The 17105-nt window shown below is 52.2% G+C and overlaps 1 protein-coding gene across 2 annotated transcripts in view; it reads right to left on the bottom strand.

Annotated features, from left to right (window-relative positions):
- The window catches only part of Grhl3 (grainyhead like transcription factor 3), a 32230-nt gene that overhangs the window by 12675 nt on the left and 2450 nt on the right, over window positions 1-17105 (bottom strand). For both annotated transcript variants that reach the window (XM_028875450.2, XM_037203069.1), the window contains exons 2-8: window positions 7003-7189; window positions 4952-5013; window positions 2690-3035; window positions 2381-2454; window positions 1667-1820; window positions 1386-1497; window positions 311-405 (exon numbers count right to left, since the gene is read on the bottom strand). In XM_028875450.2, coding sequence (XP_028731283.1) covers window positions 311-405; window positions 1386-1497; window positions 1667-1820; window positions 2381-2454; window positions 2690-3035; window positions 4952-5013; window positions 7003-7189 — 1030 coding nt within the window. The remainder of the gene's footprint in view (window positions 1-310; window positions 406-1385; window positions 1498-1666; window positions 1821-2380; window positions 2455-2689; window positions 3036-4951; window positions 5014-7002; window positions 7190-17105) is intronic.

Raw genomic sequence — 17105 nt, forward strand, 5'->3', positions numbered from 1 at the left:
CTGGGTTAGCATGCTACTAGGGCCTTTGAGCCCTATTCTGATGGATAGGCAGGCTGAGTTGCTAAACTGACATCTGTCAGGGTCACGTGATCCCCCTTACTACCACTCAGCTGGGCCTATAAGCTTAACAAAGCAGCATGGCTTCTGAGGGGAAGGGCTGGAAGCAGGCCAGCTTCTCGGCCCGGAGCCTGTACCTCTGATGCCTGTGAATGCCACCACCTCCCTGTGTGTTCAGCACAGTGGATATCAGCCCCCTGGGGCCCCTCCAGCCCTCCCCAGGCTCGGTCACTCCACCCAAGCCCACACTGACCTTGGCCTCCTCATTGACATTCCACACAAAGGACAGCGCATTGTAGGCCACCTCCTCGATGTGCTGGACTGTGTTAAAGTTTTCTTTACAGTCGGCTGAAAGGGCAGGACACCCAGGTCAGTGGGAAAGGGATGAGGATGCTGTGGGGAGGGGCTCCATGAACTGGACCTTACTCTAGCAAGGACATGCACCCGGCCCCCAAGCTGTGGTTTAGAGGTTTCGTGGGAAGTGTGACACAGAAGATCTCTTAGCTAATGCGTCAGGGACAGCACAGAAAGAGGCGTGGAATAGGGCAGCGGGGTAGGAGCAGCGGTCCTAGCGGCTGTCATTTATGCAAGCCTCGGCAAATCCTCCTAACTCTGAATATTCAGTTTACATAGGATGAAAGTGGGGCTCAGAGAGGCTGGGTTTCTTGCTCAGGGTCACACAGCTAATGAAAGGCAGAGCAAGGAGCCCACTATCTGGCTCTTAAGCCCATTTTCCTAATCGCTCCTTCATCCAGCCTCTCAGCCAGGTCTTTGAAGAGTCTCCCATCTGTACACAACCAGGCAGCTAGCCACAGACAGTTGGGTAAACTGAAGGGAGGGGACATTGTCATAAAGGCATGCAGAAAAGGATGGAGCCATGTGGGAGTGATCCAGGGACATGGTGCCCCTGCCAACCCTCTTTTTTTTTTTTTTTTTTAAGAGTCTTATGTAGCCCCAGACCGGCTTTGAACTCTGTGTAGTCAAGATGACCTTCCTGCTTCTACTTCCCAAGTGCAGGAATCACAAGTCTGTACCACCACGCCAGCTTTATTCGGTGCTGGGGATGCAACCTAGGGCTTCCTGCATGCTAGGCAAGCCTTCTGTCAGCTGAGCTACCAGTTCAGCCCCGCTGCTGTTCCCCACGGTGGCCAACATCATATTCATTGGCACCGTCCGGGTCCCATGTCCTGTCTATCCCAGAGCGCAGCAGAAGAGAGCGCCTGCTGCGTCCATCAGAGGACGCAGTCTCCTGCACCATGCCCTGCTGGGTTTGGTCTGGGGTAGGAGAGGAAAGGGGCGCAGGAGGAAGGCTTGGGGTTCACGCTCACCCACGTCGATGACTCGCTGCTTGGCGGTGGGCTGCCGGGAATGCCAGTGCCTCCAGAAGCGTAGCTGTTCCACCGGGACCTTGTCATTATCGAACACAACCATCACCACGCTCTGCAAGTGCAGCAGCCATGTCACCCTGGTCTGAAGGTCCAGGCACCAGGCTCCCTCCCAGAGCATGGCCCGGCATCCCGCTTTATTGGACACTTAGTTGACAAGTGTCCATCCGCCCCCCCCCCCCCCGACGCTCACTAGTGCCCCCTTCCCAAGCTGCCCCACACACCTTGACTTTGCTGGAGGACAGAGCGAGGCCTTTACCTCCCGCTGGGGTGCGCAGAGTGACCGGGTAGAACTGACCCTTGTTGAGGTAGGCCATGGGTGACTCGCCCGCTTTGATGTGAATGGCTTTGGGGGACCCCAGGGTGTATTCAAAGTCGCTGTGGGGAGTGAGAGGATGGTGAGGCAGGCTCCAGGCAGGGGTGTCCTGGAGCACAGGGCAGGGGCCTGGATCTGTGGCAGGCTTGCTGTGTGATCTAAGTCATTTTCCTGGCCGGGATGTGGGGGGGTGTGGGGGGTGTGTGGGTGTGTGTCTATTTAATGGCTCTGTTGGGTCACATTCTAGTTGGATAAAGGAGGTCCAAAGAAAACCAGGGAGAACCAGAATAGGGACAAAGCCATGGGGGACTAAGGACAACCGAGCCTCAGTTTTCTTTGTACTGGGAGGGTTGAGAGATTGTCTTGCTATGCAGCTCAAACTTGCTAGGAATTTAATATTTAGTCTAGGCTGGCCTCAGACTCACTATGAAGCCCATGTTGCCTTAAAACTCATAGCAATCCTCCTGGTTCTACCTCCCAAGGGCTGTCTTCTAACAGGGTGCTGAGCTTAGAGTCCGCTGTCACTGCCTAGTACTAGATGCCTAGTACGTTTCTAGGGATACTATGGAGCTGTCTTCAGCTTCCGGCACAAATGGCCAAGGGTCCTAGGAAACCAATTTACCTCTTGAGGCTAGGATAATCCTCTGGACACGGGGGTTCCGGGGATGTTTTCAGGATATCGGGGAAGAGCAGCGACTATAGAGAAACAACCACAAGAGAATAAATGACCGCGATCAGACGGCAGGGGGCCCAGCCCAGGGCTGCACACACACACACGGCCACACAGGGTGTGCAGCATATGTGGCAGCCCAGCCTTAGGTCTAGAACTTTCTCCCATCAATTGCAAAGCTCTGATCTTCCGTCTTCTCTCCTTATGTGCATGCACACATCTATCCAGGGACGCTGTGCGGGTTCAGGGGCGAGCCCTCACCTCCTGTGGGTCATCTTTGAAGGTGCTGTCTGGCTGCCAGCGCTGTGTGGGTGGCACCCCGTGAATGCTCTCAAATAATGAGTTGAGGGACCCATTGTCATATATGTCACTAGTGGGCAAGAGGTAGCTGTCCATGGAGCCGGCTTCCAGCTTGCTTGGACCTGGGGGGAGGGGAGTGGTCTTGCCGGGGGTCGGTACCGCCCCCTCCAAGCCTAGTAAGTTGTTCTTCTTGAGGTGGTCCGTGTAGTCTGGGCTTCCAGACACATTCTCTGTCAAAAATTTCATGAGGTGCGTGGGGCTCTCAAGAGGGGCAAGATCTGGCTCATAGTCCATGCTGTGGTAGAACCTGGGGGGAGAGACAGTAAAAGTGAGCACATTCTTCCTCTGCAGGCTGAACTGATGGTGACCCCATGTAAGGTTTGCCACCGTCCCCCCCAGCATGTGAGACACTCGACCCGACGCAGGCCAGTTGGCCACAGAGATGAAAGGAGGAAAGTATGAGGACTGATATTCTCTCAGGCCCTGGGTTGAGGGGACATCCTGCTTTAGTTATTAATACACAACTAGTTAATGTACAACACTGCAAGTTTAACTTTGTTTCTGAGCCAAGTGCTCTTGTGCCAAAATAGCCCCACTTCAACAGCTGTAGTGAGTGGGGTGTGTCGGGGGGGGGGCTGTGTACCTGTGAGACAGTGGTCATGTGTCCAGTAAAAGGTCAAGTAGAATATACTCAAACCATCAGTGTGGCAGGTAGAGCACTGCTGTGAGATATTTGATTCCACTGTCTAAAGATATGTCACTCTGATTGGTTTAATAAAAAGCTAAACGGCCAATAGCTAGGCAGGAGGTATAGTAGGAACTTCTGGACACAGAGCTCTGGGGAGAAGAAAGACAGAGTCACCAGCAGACGTGGAGAGGACAGACTTGCAGAAGGAGAGGTAAAAGCCACGAGTCTCTGGCAACACGTAGATGAATAGAAATGTGTTGATTTAAGTTATAAGAGCCAGTACGACAAGCCTAAGCTATAGGCCAAGCTTTTATAATAGTAAGTCTCTGTGTCGGTGTTTTTTGTTTGTTTGTTTTTATTTTGTGAGCTGAAGGCCCAAAGAAAAATCTGCCTACGTAGGACTGTACGAAAGTTCTTACTTTTTACTCTATATACGTCTATGGAGTTTGAGTACTTTGCAAGAAACAGACATTGCCCTTGTGGTTGGAAGCTACTGAACTATAGAATTCATTTCAGAGAGGCCTGTGCACCCAGATCCCTACTCCAGCAGTGCAGGGGAGCGCCTGAGCCAGCTTCTTGCTCACACTGGGCCCCTGGAGAGCTGCAGACATTTGGATTTTCCAGAAGCCACTGGCAGGCCCTATGTAGTGACCTCTGTGAGGTCCCCATTGACCAGGAGAGAGGAAGTGCAGGAAGAGAGGCAGGATCCGCCTTCCCAGCCTTCACCAGGCAATGCTCAGTCTAGGATTCTTTCTCAAGAACATTGTGGCATAAGGTGTGGATGCCAGGCAAAGGCCAGAAGGCTGGGAGTAGAATCCCAGGAGTCACCTGACCCCTTGGAGAAGGGTTTAGAGCCTGGACAGAAAAGCTGCCTCTGAGGCTGTCCTGCTGCTGTGGTTTTGAAGTGTATTTTCAGAAAATGCCAGCACACATGGTATGGGGATCTGGCGTGTGTGTGTGTGTGTGTGTGTGTGTGTGTGTGTGTGTGTGCATGTTTAACGTGTTCAAGCACAGCTTTATTATAATTTCGAAAAACTCTTCTGTTGACATCACCAGATTTTTTTTTTTTAAGATGGGGTCTCACATAGCCCAGGCTAGCCTCAAATTCACTGTGTAGCTAATGATGACCTTGAACTCCTGATTCTCCAGCCTCCACCTCTCAAATGCTGACATGGCAGGCATGAAGGCATGCACTAGCATACCTGGTCTTATGTGGTGCTGAGCATCGAACCCAGGGCCTCGTGCACGGTACACAAGCACTCTACCAGCTGAGCTACACTACCAGCTAGGTATCAGTTGTTCCGAAACCTTCCTATTGTGCAAGCATAAAGACAGGTAGACTCCAGGCTGGACTGTACACATTGTTTCCTTCTGATCTTAAAGGAAGTTAAAATACAGGAGCCCAAGAGTTACTGTGTGTGGGTTCCAGCACCGCACCCCTTATGCTTGACAGGCAGACCAGCCTGCACTCAAGGTCCCCGACAGGAGAGCAGTGAAGGGTCTAAAGAGGCAGAGGTGGCCTTGAGAAGCCTTACTTCTTTCCTTGGTCATTTCGGCCGCCGGTGCTGGAGGACAGTATCCGCTTGTCCTTGGGACCCTGGGAGGAGAAGAAGGAAAGATTGACAGGTTGTTCTTGGCTGGGACCTGGCTACTGGGAGCCTCCTAACTTTCAGGGGCTGAGGCCAGGCCCTGGAATGCTTGGGAGAAAATAGTTGAAGCTGCCTGGTGCTCTAGCCACCACTGAGACTGAACCCAAGCGACAGGGGGAATGTACTTCCCTGGGCTTTCTAGTTGAGAACATGGGAGTGGGAGTCAGACTTGCCTGGCTGACTTACTTCACCATTTAAAAGTGCTGTGACTTTGGATAAATGACTATCTCCCTGAGACTCAGTTTCTTCAAATGTTAAATGGAGGATTATAATACCTGCTTCAAGGAGATTCGAAAGCTATAGATTAATAGAAAAAGGACAGTGGCCCTTTTAAAAAGAGCACATCATGTAAGTGAGACCTTGTACAAAATGCTTCCTAATTTAACGTCTCTCACCATCCTGAGTTTCTATCAACACCATCACTATGACCTAGGTGGGGAGACCAAGGGCCAGAGCCTCTTCTGCGAGGATAGACTCCAAGTCCATTTCTCGATTCCCTTCATAGATATACTACATGTTGACTGTGTGTCCTTGGGCAAGGCACTTAACATCTCTGGACCTCATATCCTCACGTGTAAAAGACACAACTAGCCCTGAAAAGAACTGTATGTGCTCAGGGCAGTCTAGGGGCAAAGGCACAGCCCTGGAAGCGGCCTCTTGCACGGAATTTTAGTTTACAATCCAGCTTCACCCTGTGAACCCCAGGCTGGGATCTGAAGATGGATGGAGAATTCTGGCTTCCATCATGGCCTTGAGCTGGAGTAGTTATTCAAATGCCCCTCTGTTGACCTGAGCTAGACAGGATCCAGAGGCTGCCAGTCTATGGGTATTTGGCAGGCAGGGGAGCCAGGCTAGCCTGGAATGAGGACCAGAGACAGCCTAGGGCCTTTCCTGTCAGGAACCACATACCTTGGTCTCCCTGGGCCTCTGAAGTCATGAGGAGAATTCACCTTCCAACATGAGTGGGTGAACACCCCCACCCCCACACAAAGTGGCTTTGAATGTTCATATTCAGGACCAGCCGTCTCAACAAATCCAGGAAGATTTATTGGAGCAACCCCCCAGTGCAAGACAGCATTGCTCTCCATGACAATTCAGATGCTCGGAGAGGCAGGGCTGCCCGAGCTCCAGGTCAGCAAAGACACTGAGGCCTCACGGATGCCCTGTGAGGATGCAGGCTGCGCTCTGTTAGCCGTTTCTGGCACAGGCACTAGAGGAGGTGGTGGTGGTGATGGTGGTATGTTGTGAGTTCATATTTGTGACTGATGGCTGGTTCACATTGAGCTGAAAGGGCCCAGTGTCCATGCCTGAGAACCAACGGTCCCCAGAGTCTAAGGCCCAAGGGACAAGAAAAGACAGCATGCTGGCAGAGGCAGGAAGGACAGGAAGACACATCAAGAAAAGGAGAGCCCTGCTGCAGGTGATGAGATGGTGGAGGGGGGGGGGCACCAGTGGGTGGGGATGGTGGGAGGCTGGGGTGACCCAAAGGACAGGGCAGAAAGGAGGGCCAGTGGGGATGGTTGCCATGAAGTGTGTTTGGCCAAGCCGGGAAACTATTCAACCAATATGCGCTGTACACCAGGTGACAGCGGGCGGCTGGGGCTTCATCAATGGTCATGATGTGTGTCCACTCTCCAGGAGCCGTCTTGTGGGGAGATGGAAATGTGTGGGCACACAGTATTTTGAAGGAAAGGGGTGATAGGGAGAATAGAAAGAACTGGTGATATAGAATGGAGACCCAGGAGGACCTCCCGCTCCCCACACCATGAGAAAATGAGGTGACATTCATGCTAAGGCCCAGGCGGACAGTAGGATTTACTCAGGAAAAGGGAAATGGCGTTTTCAGAGGCCCAGGGTTGAGGGGCTGCTGAGCCCTGAGGCCTGACAGCAGAGACAGACTTAGCAGCCGGGCTCACGGCGCGGGGTGGCAAGCGTACCATGTAGTAGTCATAGAGAAAGCTCAGGGCTGCAACACTGTCGTCATCGCCATTAACTCTCATCATGGCTTTGGTGGCGGCCGTCAAAGGGTTCTCCAGGTACGTCTTCCAGGCCTCGTCCTCATTAGTGTAGGGAAACTTCTGGAAGCTCACAGGGTCATTCTTTAGCAGTCGCACAGACCTGAAACTGCAGGCAGATAAGAAGGGTCACTTGAGGATGGAGAGTTGGTGACATGCTTGCCACACAAGCATGAAGGGTTGAGTTTGGTCCCCAGGTTTAAAAAAAAAAAAAAAAAAAAAACAAAGCCAGATGCAGTAGTGTGCTCCTTTAATCCCAGCCTGCGGAAGAGGAGACAGCAAGGTCCCTGGGACTCACTAGCCAGGTAGTCTAGTCTAGATGTGAGTTCCAGGTAAGTACCAACCTCAAAAATATGCAAGATGGAGAGTATGTGAGGAATGACAGAGAAGGTGGTCATCTGCTCTCCACATGCATGCACATATACGTGTGCACCAGCACATGCACCAGCATGTGTACATACTTGCATACATATGCATATGCAAACGCAAACACACAAATAAGAATTCTCTCTTCTAGGTTCAGAGGAAGGTCCCCAAGACACAGCTCCTGCCACTGCCGGAGGCACCAATCCTAGGAACGTGAGACTTCTTCCTCGGCCACCTTAGGTAATGAGCCTCGGATACAGATCAATGCCAAATTGATCTGCTATGCAGAAGCTGCAGACCTGGGGTCTGAAGCCCTGGTCTCCGACACAAGGACCATAGTGTTGGCCAACCTTAGAAGGCCTCCGAGAAGTTCCATAGAGTGCTGCCATGGCAATACTGTTCACAGGGAGTCATGGCAACACTCTTCCAGCAAATGAAACTTGCAGACAGTGCGGCATGACTCCTGAGGTGGTCCTGAGACCATGAAAGGCACAGAGCCCTGCAGATGATCAAATCGAGAAACACAGTGAAGGACAGGACATCAGAGCAAGAGAGCTAGCTGGTGGGCAGAGCCTGGTCCTGGGGAGTGGCATTTTGGACTGGCATGTATGGTAGGTCCCTGAGTAGCTGCTCATGACCAGGCCGAGGCAGCCTGACACTGTGCCAAGACACCCATATAAATACAAGGCACTGTAGCCCAGGGATGAGCTGTATGCATGGGCTCAAAGAAAGAGATGGAGGCAAACAGGGAGCAACATGATTACAAAATCAACCTCTAGCAGGGTATGGGATCGGGGAGGTGCAAACCTACTGTTAGTACTCTGGAGGCTGAGGCAGGAGGATTGCAATTCCAGGCCAGTCTGGGCTACTGTGTGAAACCCTGTTTCAAAAACAAAAGACAGTGACAGCTTGTCATTGCTGTGCCCTGGCCATGTTCGGGCACTGAGCCTACACACAGACCATGCACTGTCCTCAGTGAAGGCACAGCTGTTTTTTCCACTGGTGGAGGAGACAGTTCAGAGAGTGGAGGAGCTTCTAGGGTCCAGTACTGGAGTGGCCTCATGCTCTCAGACTTGAAGCAGGGAGGGCGTGGCCTGTTGGTTAGAACAACTGAGGCCGCCCCTAGAGTCTTTTGATTTGAGAGAGGGTTCCACATAGCCCAGACTGGCCTCAAACTTGTGTAGCCAAGGATGGCCTTCAGCGTCTGATCTTTTCTGCCTCCACCTCCCAAGTGCTGGGATTGTAAGTGTGGGCCACTGACATGTGTTGTTGAGGACAGAACCCGGGGCTTCACCATGCTGGGCAAGCACTCTCCTAACTGAGCTACACCCCCAGCCCAAGGGTTTCTGACTCCCTCCAACCGGGGTAGCTGAGAGTGTGAATATCTAACAGCATCCTTGCTGCTGTTGCTGCCGCCGCTAGCCCCGGGGACCACACTTGCAGAGTGTCCGGGAATGTGTGGGTGCAGTCACCCGCAAAGCTCTCCTGATTATTTTAGGACACTGGGCACACAGAAGAAGTGGCAAGCGAGAGAATGGCTGCCCAGCTCAAAGGTCAAGTGGGGTGTTCAGGTCTGCTGGGGTCCCAGAGCCCCCCTTTCTATAAGGGGAACATGGGTCCGACTGACTCGCCCTGCTAGGGTCTTAGGAACAGCACCAGATGCCGTGAAACATGGCGTCTGGATTGCTCCCACTCAGCAGCTCTGCCTCTTACACGTTACTACATGGAGATGACCTTGCTTCACCTAACAGATGTAGGAACTATGAACTCGGACAGAAAAAGAAAACACCTATGATCAGCCAGCCAGTCAACCACCCAATCAGGATTATTATTATTAGAGTGTTTTGTGTAGCCCAGGTTGACCTTCAACTCACTAGGGGTTTAGCTGGGAATGACCTCTTTTATTTACCTCTTAAGTGCTGGGATTATAGGGGTGCAGCACCACGCCTGGTCTATGCAGTGCTGGGGACTGAACCTGGAGTTTCGTGCATGGTAGGCAAGCACCCTACTGACTGAGCTACATCCCCAGCCCACACCCAGGATTTCAACTCAGTCTCCTCCAGCTCCCAAGACATGTGCTTTCCACTAGGCACACTGCTCCCTGTCCTTGACCCAAGTCTTCACCAGAGCAAGAGGCTACCCTGGTGCTGGAGCTGCAGGGGTGGTGCCAGACCATTGGGTGGGCAGGGGCCTCTAGGAGGCACTTGGAGGAAGTGTACGCCTTGCTGCCTCAGGTGTACCTCAGGTACAGGCTTTCACTCGAGTGGAATTGTCAGCCAAGCCGAGCCCAGGCAGTGCGGACTACAGGGACGATTGATTCCTCTGCAGTTCTCATCCAGGATAGTGTCTACCGTCCCGCTGGGCCCCCGAGGTGTAGGTGTCTGGGACTCTGAGAGGGAGGCAGCAGGAACTGTCACACAGGAAAGAGAAATGACAGAAACCTTCCTGCTTTAGGAGCGTGAAGAGTGAGGCACACCCAAGTTTCTGTTGCTATAAATCAAGAAGCCTTCAGACAGAGTAGTGTGAGGTGGCCCCTCCTCACTGAGCCTGGGGTTAGAGGAATTTACCAAACATGCCCCTGTCCCTGCCAGGCCCCAGGCTATAGGGAACTCCCTAACTAAGATGGCAGGGGACAAGCAGGGGATGTCTGAGGGTCCCTACCTTCCCTGGTCCCCCACTGGTCAGCAAGGCTGACCGGGGCTCACAGTGTTTCTCATTTATGAATAAGGATCGTAAATGTAGGACTCTGAAGACTGAGAACATTGATTCATACTTGGGAAAATGCTTAGCACCCTGCCTGGCACATAAATGCTCAATGCACACACGCCCTGTCGGCACATAAGAAGCACCTAATGTATGCATACCGCACTGACGCTCAAGGCTGGCTTGGAGCTAGATGCTGAGAGGGTGCTGTATTGCCAGCCTGGTCATACACAGGTCTGGACTCCCATTCCTGGTCTACTGACTAAGAAATGGTCAGTCTCAGTTTTGTAGGACTATCCATTTTCTGACCCTTTTTGTAAAAGAAATTTTAAAAGGCAGCAGAGTCATAACCCAAAACACAAGAACAGAGTTTTCATATGGGGGTCTTCCTGGGCTAAAAGGGTCTCCAATGCTTCCCTTGGGATCCCAAGTCTGACTCCTTAATAAACAAGCCCCTCAGGTATCTTAAACATGTATCATAGACAGACACCGTGCCAAATGTTTCTGGGTGGCACTTCATCTGTCACACACCAGCTCTGAGACACGAATGCCACTATCCCCTTTGACAAAAGGGGAAACTGAGACTCGAACAATCACCATCTAAGGGCCACTCAGCCAGGAAGTGCGGGGTGGCTCAACTTGAACTCGGACCTCTGGGACTCCAAGTGTCAGCTCTCAGTCCCCGCTCACCTCCACTCTCGATGCCTTTCCTAGTCTGGAAAATTCCCTCCTCTGGAATACACTGAACCAGTTCTCCGCAAGGCTCCGAGGAATTTCCCACCCACACAGGCAGGAGGCACGAGCAGGTGAGACAATGATAGGAAGAGTTTCTGGGCAGGAGCTGAGAGCCCTCCAGTCCTGGTGCCCATGCCCGTGTTTGCCACCAGCTGGCCTCACACTTTAAGGATAAGCATTTGGTAGCCGGGCGGTGGTGGCGCCCGCCTTTAATCCCAGCCCTCGGGAGGCAGAGCCAGGCGGATCTCTGTGAGTTAGAGGCCAGCCTGGGCTACCAAGTGAGTTCCAGGAAAAGGCACAAAGCTACAAACCCAAAAAACCAAAAAGCATTTGGCTTCCTGGATATCTTGACTGTGCATAGGGCGAGCAGAGTTCTGTGCCAAACCCTGACATCAGGACCCGGGCTCTGTGCTCTTTCAAAGACTACAAGGGCCGAGGGCCCAGTGGTGAGGCAGAACCGAACATCGAAGAAGCTGCCACAGGCTCAATGGGACAGGGCTTCCAAGAAAGAATTAGCCCTTTTCACGAGTGACAGCTCAGAACAAAGGGGAAGCCAGGTGATACCTAGCCTATGAGGTCACCTTCCCTAGGTTCTGCCCAGATTCTCAGTTCATGTCCCTGTCCAAGACAGAGAGCGGGAGAGCGAGTCCGGAAAGGACTTGTCCTTGGGCCACATTTGTGATGACCTCAGATCTTATCAGGGCACAGCACAGAGAGCCCAGTGCACCATGGGAAGAAGAAACACAAGCTCATGAGTTGGGGAGCTGTGTGCTCTTGAGGAAGGAAGGCACCCAGCCTTCTCGGCTGATTTCCCCATCTATTAAATGGGTCTATTGAACGTTTCCCACGTGCCAGTCAAGGGCTCTTCTAGGCCCTGGGAAATCAGCCAAGTCCAAGGCAGATAAGGCTCAGCTCCCATGGAACTTTTTGTCTAATTGGAGCAGACAGACTATAAACAGGCAGGTGAGTTAATTTTAGTTCGAGATAAATGCTGGGAAGAATATTAATGAGAACACAGCACTATCACACAGAGTCACCCAGGGTGGCTACTTTACAGCGGAGTTAATCTCTCCTGGGTTGTTAGGAGAATTATATGCATTAACATAAGAAATGTGCTTATGAGCCTGCCAACCATAATGGCACTGTAAATAGGCCCTCATCATCATGGCCATCACCCCAGCACTCCAGGCTGAGAGTAGAGGGGAGACTGCCTGAGGTCCCTGGATGATCACACACCCCAATCCCTGGGCTGTGAACCAGCTCTAGTCAAAAGACAAGGGAGACAGTATAATAACCCCTTGCCTTGCCTTTCGAAGTCCTTATCTGGCGGAGACTCCTAACACACATGGTGGTTATTATTCCCACTTTAAAGACCCTGAAATAGACAATGGAGACAGGAGGTGACCTGGGAACCTAGAGTAGACAATGGACACAGGAGGTGACCTGAGAATCTGGCCTGGGAACTCCATGGTAAGTCCCTTTTACACCAAAGGATGGAGGACAAAGGAAAGCCCAGGAAACTCGCATGGTATCCCACGTCACTTTAGCCAATATTGATCAAGTGACTGCCATGGTCTAGCCCCTGTTCTAGAGACAGCAAGACAGGGTTCTCCTGGTCATCATGGAGGAGGAAGACAAGACAGACAGCCAATACCAAATAAGTGAAGAACGTGAAGCCAGAGGCCTTGTGCCTGCCTGAGTTAATGATGGATGTTTATTAAGAGGGGGAGGGTACAGGGAGAAGATGGCTGTGGAGGACCTGAGACCTTCTGAGAAGCAAGGCCAAAGGTCTCCGCCTGGGCCTGGCCCTACTGTGTGCTGGGTGTGAGGCAGGTGCTTTGCATGTATTGTCTAGATTCAAGGAAGGCCAGCCGGGACTGGGGAGGAACCTCAAGTCCAGGATTTGATAATTCCTCTCATTTGCATAGTGTGCTGTTTTTTCAACACATACCCGTCATCCATCTGTCATATCTGAGGTCCTGTAATGTGCCTGTAAGGTAGGGAGGGAAGATATGACTGTCCCAATTTGATAGCACAGAAAACACCCATGGACAGGGCTCCTGATCCGCGTAAAGCCACCTGCTGGTACTAACACAACAGGCCCGAACTGGGGTCGCCATGTCACTGCGTCCAGAGCCTTCACCAAGCTGCTGCCCTAGAGCCTCCCATCCCATCTTCTCCAGTGGAGAGAGAGCTGAAAAGCAGATGAAGACAGAGGCCTCCAGGCCTGGCTTTGAGGCCTGGCTGCTGAGGCCTCTTACGGGCCAGCAGGGGTGTGCAATCCACCTGGCCGGGGTTCCGAGGCAGTAGAGCCTTTCCCTGGCACTGGTGGGGTGCAGTATCAGCTGTCTCATGTCCAGTCAGCCTCATGCCGTGACTCACGCACGTCCCAACACGGAGGAAGCCGAGAGTGGAGAAGCACGGCTTTATGCCAGCTGTGCTCTGACTCACTGGGGCTCCTGCACTGGGGCTGAGCCACTCCAGATCCCCAGGGACACGAAGTAGATGCCACCCCAGCTGCAAGTTGAGACCTTCCTGTGCCATTTCCTTCTGTTAGAATCCTGGCAATTCCAGGTATCGGCAGCCCTTAGACACGAAGTCCCAAAGAAGTGGTAAGACCTAAAAACACCCAATGCAGAAAGGAGTCTAGAAGCATCTCATCCTGTTCTGAGATCAATAACCATACTTGTCAAAGGCATCTCAGTAATCCAGGGGTGCGTGTGCGTTTAGCAGAGTGGGAGGAAGGCTACCGCCCAAGGGGGCAGCCTCAAGCCTCACCTATGGAAGTACCTAGCCCAGGAGAGATTGGGCAAGCTGGGTTCCAATTCCCTAAGCCTAAGGAGGAAGAGTTCCAGGGGCCACCCGAACTGGGTGTTGACACCCAGATACACCCAGTTAGTGACTTGCCAAACCCAGCTGTGAGCCACCCAGCTTCATCAGCAGTAATCAATCACACTCACCAATCACCCACAGGGACGCCCTACCACCACGGCTCACAGAGGAATCATTTTTCAGCCAGCCCCACGCAAGGTGTTCCTAAACATGACAGGGGCGCCCCGGGGTTCCTGTGCTTGCCAGTGGCCCATCTGGTTTTCTGGCTGCACATGTTGTGAAATGTGCCTTGCCCACATGAAACGGGGGCTCTCTGGGGGTGCTCTCACTGGGGGAGATGGTGGAATACAGGATATGAATGTGTGGCAGCTCCAGTTTGAATGAGGTAGCATGCCTATCTGGTTGGAGGGGTGTGCCCCAATGCTATTCGGACCTGGGTTCCAGTCTTGCCTCTGCTGTGTGACTTTTAGCAAGTGACCTGACATCTCTGTACCTTTGTGGGAAGATGAGAGTGAGAATCTCACCCAAGAGTGATGATAGGGATCATTCATTCAGGAACCACTAAGTACCAAGCTAAAATTATTCTACTTGTGGTCTTTCATTTTTACAGTGAGTCCGCGAAGTTTCGCTAGTGAAAGATGCAGTGAGATAATGTGGGTCAAGTGCGGGTATGTAATGACGCAAACTGTTCCTCCATTATCACCCCAGCGCTCCTGCTGAACGGTCATTCCAGCCCCACGTTCTCCCCTCTCTCAGACGGGTCATCTCTTTCTGGAAGTCGGCTGGTAAGAGCACAGGCCACTTCCTCCTCTGGATCCAGGTGGGCAAGCTGAGGGAGGCCAGGTTCCAGATACATGGCTGGCTGCGTTCGAATTAATTACATGCCGTTTCTTAATTATACCAGAAACTCACTTTCTGCCCTTTGAAAAACTCCCCTGTATGGGAATTTTTCTTTTACACTCTGTTCCCTTGGCTCCTTGTCTGATTTTTTTTCTTTCTCTACTGTCCAATAGAGGTGTGGGAAAAAAAATTGAAATCTACGTCTCAATCAGAGAGCTGTGCCTCTTCCTTCAGTTACTCACTGATTCATTCAACAAACATTCGCTGAGGGTTATTCTGTGATGAATGGCGTGTGCTGGGTGGTGGGGACACAATGCTGACTCTACCCTCCCCTGTCCCCAGTTCTCGATGGCTCCTTGAGAAGACTCAAGGGAATAACTCTACATGAATGCATATGCATATATATGTATACGTGTGTGCGCCTGTGTGTGTGTGTGCATGCACATGTCTGCTGTGTAGTATCATGTGTGTTCAGAGGACAGCTTGCAGGAGGCAGTTTTCTCCTCCTCTCATCTCGGCCTAGAAACTGAACTCAGGCCATCGGGCTTGGTGACCAGTGCCTTAACCCATCAAGCCTTTGTGGGAGGCAGATGGAGAAGAGCGAGGGAGAGAAGTCAGGGAAAGGAGCCCCTGGCCTTCTCACCCACGTACTGAGAGGTGGGTGTTTTTTTGTTTTTTTGGTTTTTTTTTAATCACTGTGTTTTTTTTTATGCATGCAGAAACTGATATGAAGAGTTTGTTACCAATTCACAAGCTGTAGAGCTGGGCTTTAAACACACAGGCGTGACCCTGTGTGTGTATGTGGGGGGGGGGCAGGGTGTGTGTGTGTACGCTCACACACGCTCTTGCTCTAGGTCTGCTGACTCAGCAGGACTGTGGCCAACCTGGGAACCTCCTTTCCCTAAAAGTCCTCTACCTGGTCTTCTAGGCCAGTGGTTTTTAATACTCGAACACACATCAGAATCACCTGGGAGGCCTGTTAAAACAAATGATGGCCAGCCCCACCCCCAGAGTTTATGATTCAGTACATCTAGGGCAGGGCTAAGAATTTGCATATCCAAGTTCCCATGTGAGGATGAGCCAGGAACCTCTTTTATTTATTTACTTACTTTCAGTGGTGGGGCTGGGGTTTGAGCCCAGCGCCTTGTACGTGCCAGGCAAATGCGCTACCTGAGCTACACCGCCAGTCACAGCAGCTACATTCTGAGAATGGTGTTATGGATGAGCCAATAATAATTATTTCTTACAGATAATAACTCTCTCTTCCCTTGCCTCATTTCAAAAGTTACACAGGCTTGTAAAACACAAGTATATAAAAATGTGACTCGGGTGTGGTGGCACACACCTATAATCCCAAACCCTGGTGAAGCTGAGGCAGGAGGATCACGAGTTGAAAGCCAGCCTGAGCTACTTAGTTCCAGACAGGGTACACAGAGGCACTGTCTTTTATACAAGGAATCTACAGAAAAAACAAAAAGCAGGGAATTGATCTATGTTCTTATACTTAGTGTCTAGGCATAGAAGCTTTAGTTTCTGGTTGGGATCCAGGTGAGACCCTAGCTCTTCCAGGAGATCTTGGCTAGTTAGTGTCCCTTGACACACCCATCCCTCTTGAGGTTACAGAGAAGGACGAATGAGACGTGCTGATCAAGCGCTTGTTAGGTCGTCTATGTGTAGTCGGGGACCTGGGCTCGGCCACTGTCCCTCTTTTTGTCTAAACCTCGCCCAAGGCTTGGGAAGCTGGCCGGGACTGCACCGGGTCAGCGCGCTTCCCAGACCGCGCGTGCGCAGCCACTGCCGTTACTACCGCCACTCTTGCCCCCGCCCCCGCTCCGCCCCGTTTTACAGCCGGAGCTTGATGAGGGCTTTTAACTTTTCATTCACCAGCCCCGTAACTCCGACTTTTAATAACACACCTCCTGCACGACAAAAATTTGCTCCTGGCAATCATGGTTTCGACCACAAAACCGCAGCGGGGCGGCGCTCCGGGTTAACTCTTTCAGCACTGTGGACCGGGGTGGAGGGGGCACGTTGTGAGCCCTCAAGCCTTGGGCCTTCCTCCGTGGTCATTCTCCAGTCTCTGTTCCCAATAGCAGAGGGCTCAGGCTGCCGGATGCAGAGGCCAGGGTGCTGAGGCCAGGGTGCTGAGGCATGGTATCCTCAGGATGCACCAACTGTATACCAATGGTGGTGAAGCCCTCCATCTCTCAGCAGGTGTAGGACACTTAAGAGAGTCCAAAGAGGCCAACGGCCACCAGGGATCTGGCTCCCGAGAGAGCCACAGTCTCCAGACTAGCCTGACGGCCCATTTAAGCAGGCCCGTGGTGGGGAGTGTGCGAGTCCAGGCTGTGTTCCCTGAGAAGCCAGAAGGCTACAGCCGCGGGAACCCTCGCAGTCTGCTCTCACCGCCCGCCGGGTATTGCTAGGCTGCGGGCTGGAAGGACCAGGGGGGCTGGCAGAGGCGCCAGGCACTGGGCCTGACCACATGAAAGGCCGGGTGCTCACCACCCACCAGCTGCCTGGAGCTGGTTTCTGACTACACTGCCTGG

Source organism: Peromyscus leucopus, chromosome 2, assembly GCF_004664715.2.
Source record: "Peromyscus leucopus breed LL Stock chromosome 2, UCI_PerLeu_2.1, whole genome shotgun sequence".
Classification (NCBI taxonomy): Eukaryota; Metazoa; Chordata; class Mammalia; order Rodentia; family Cricetidae; genus Peromyscus; species Peromyscus leucopus.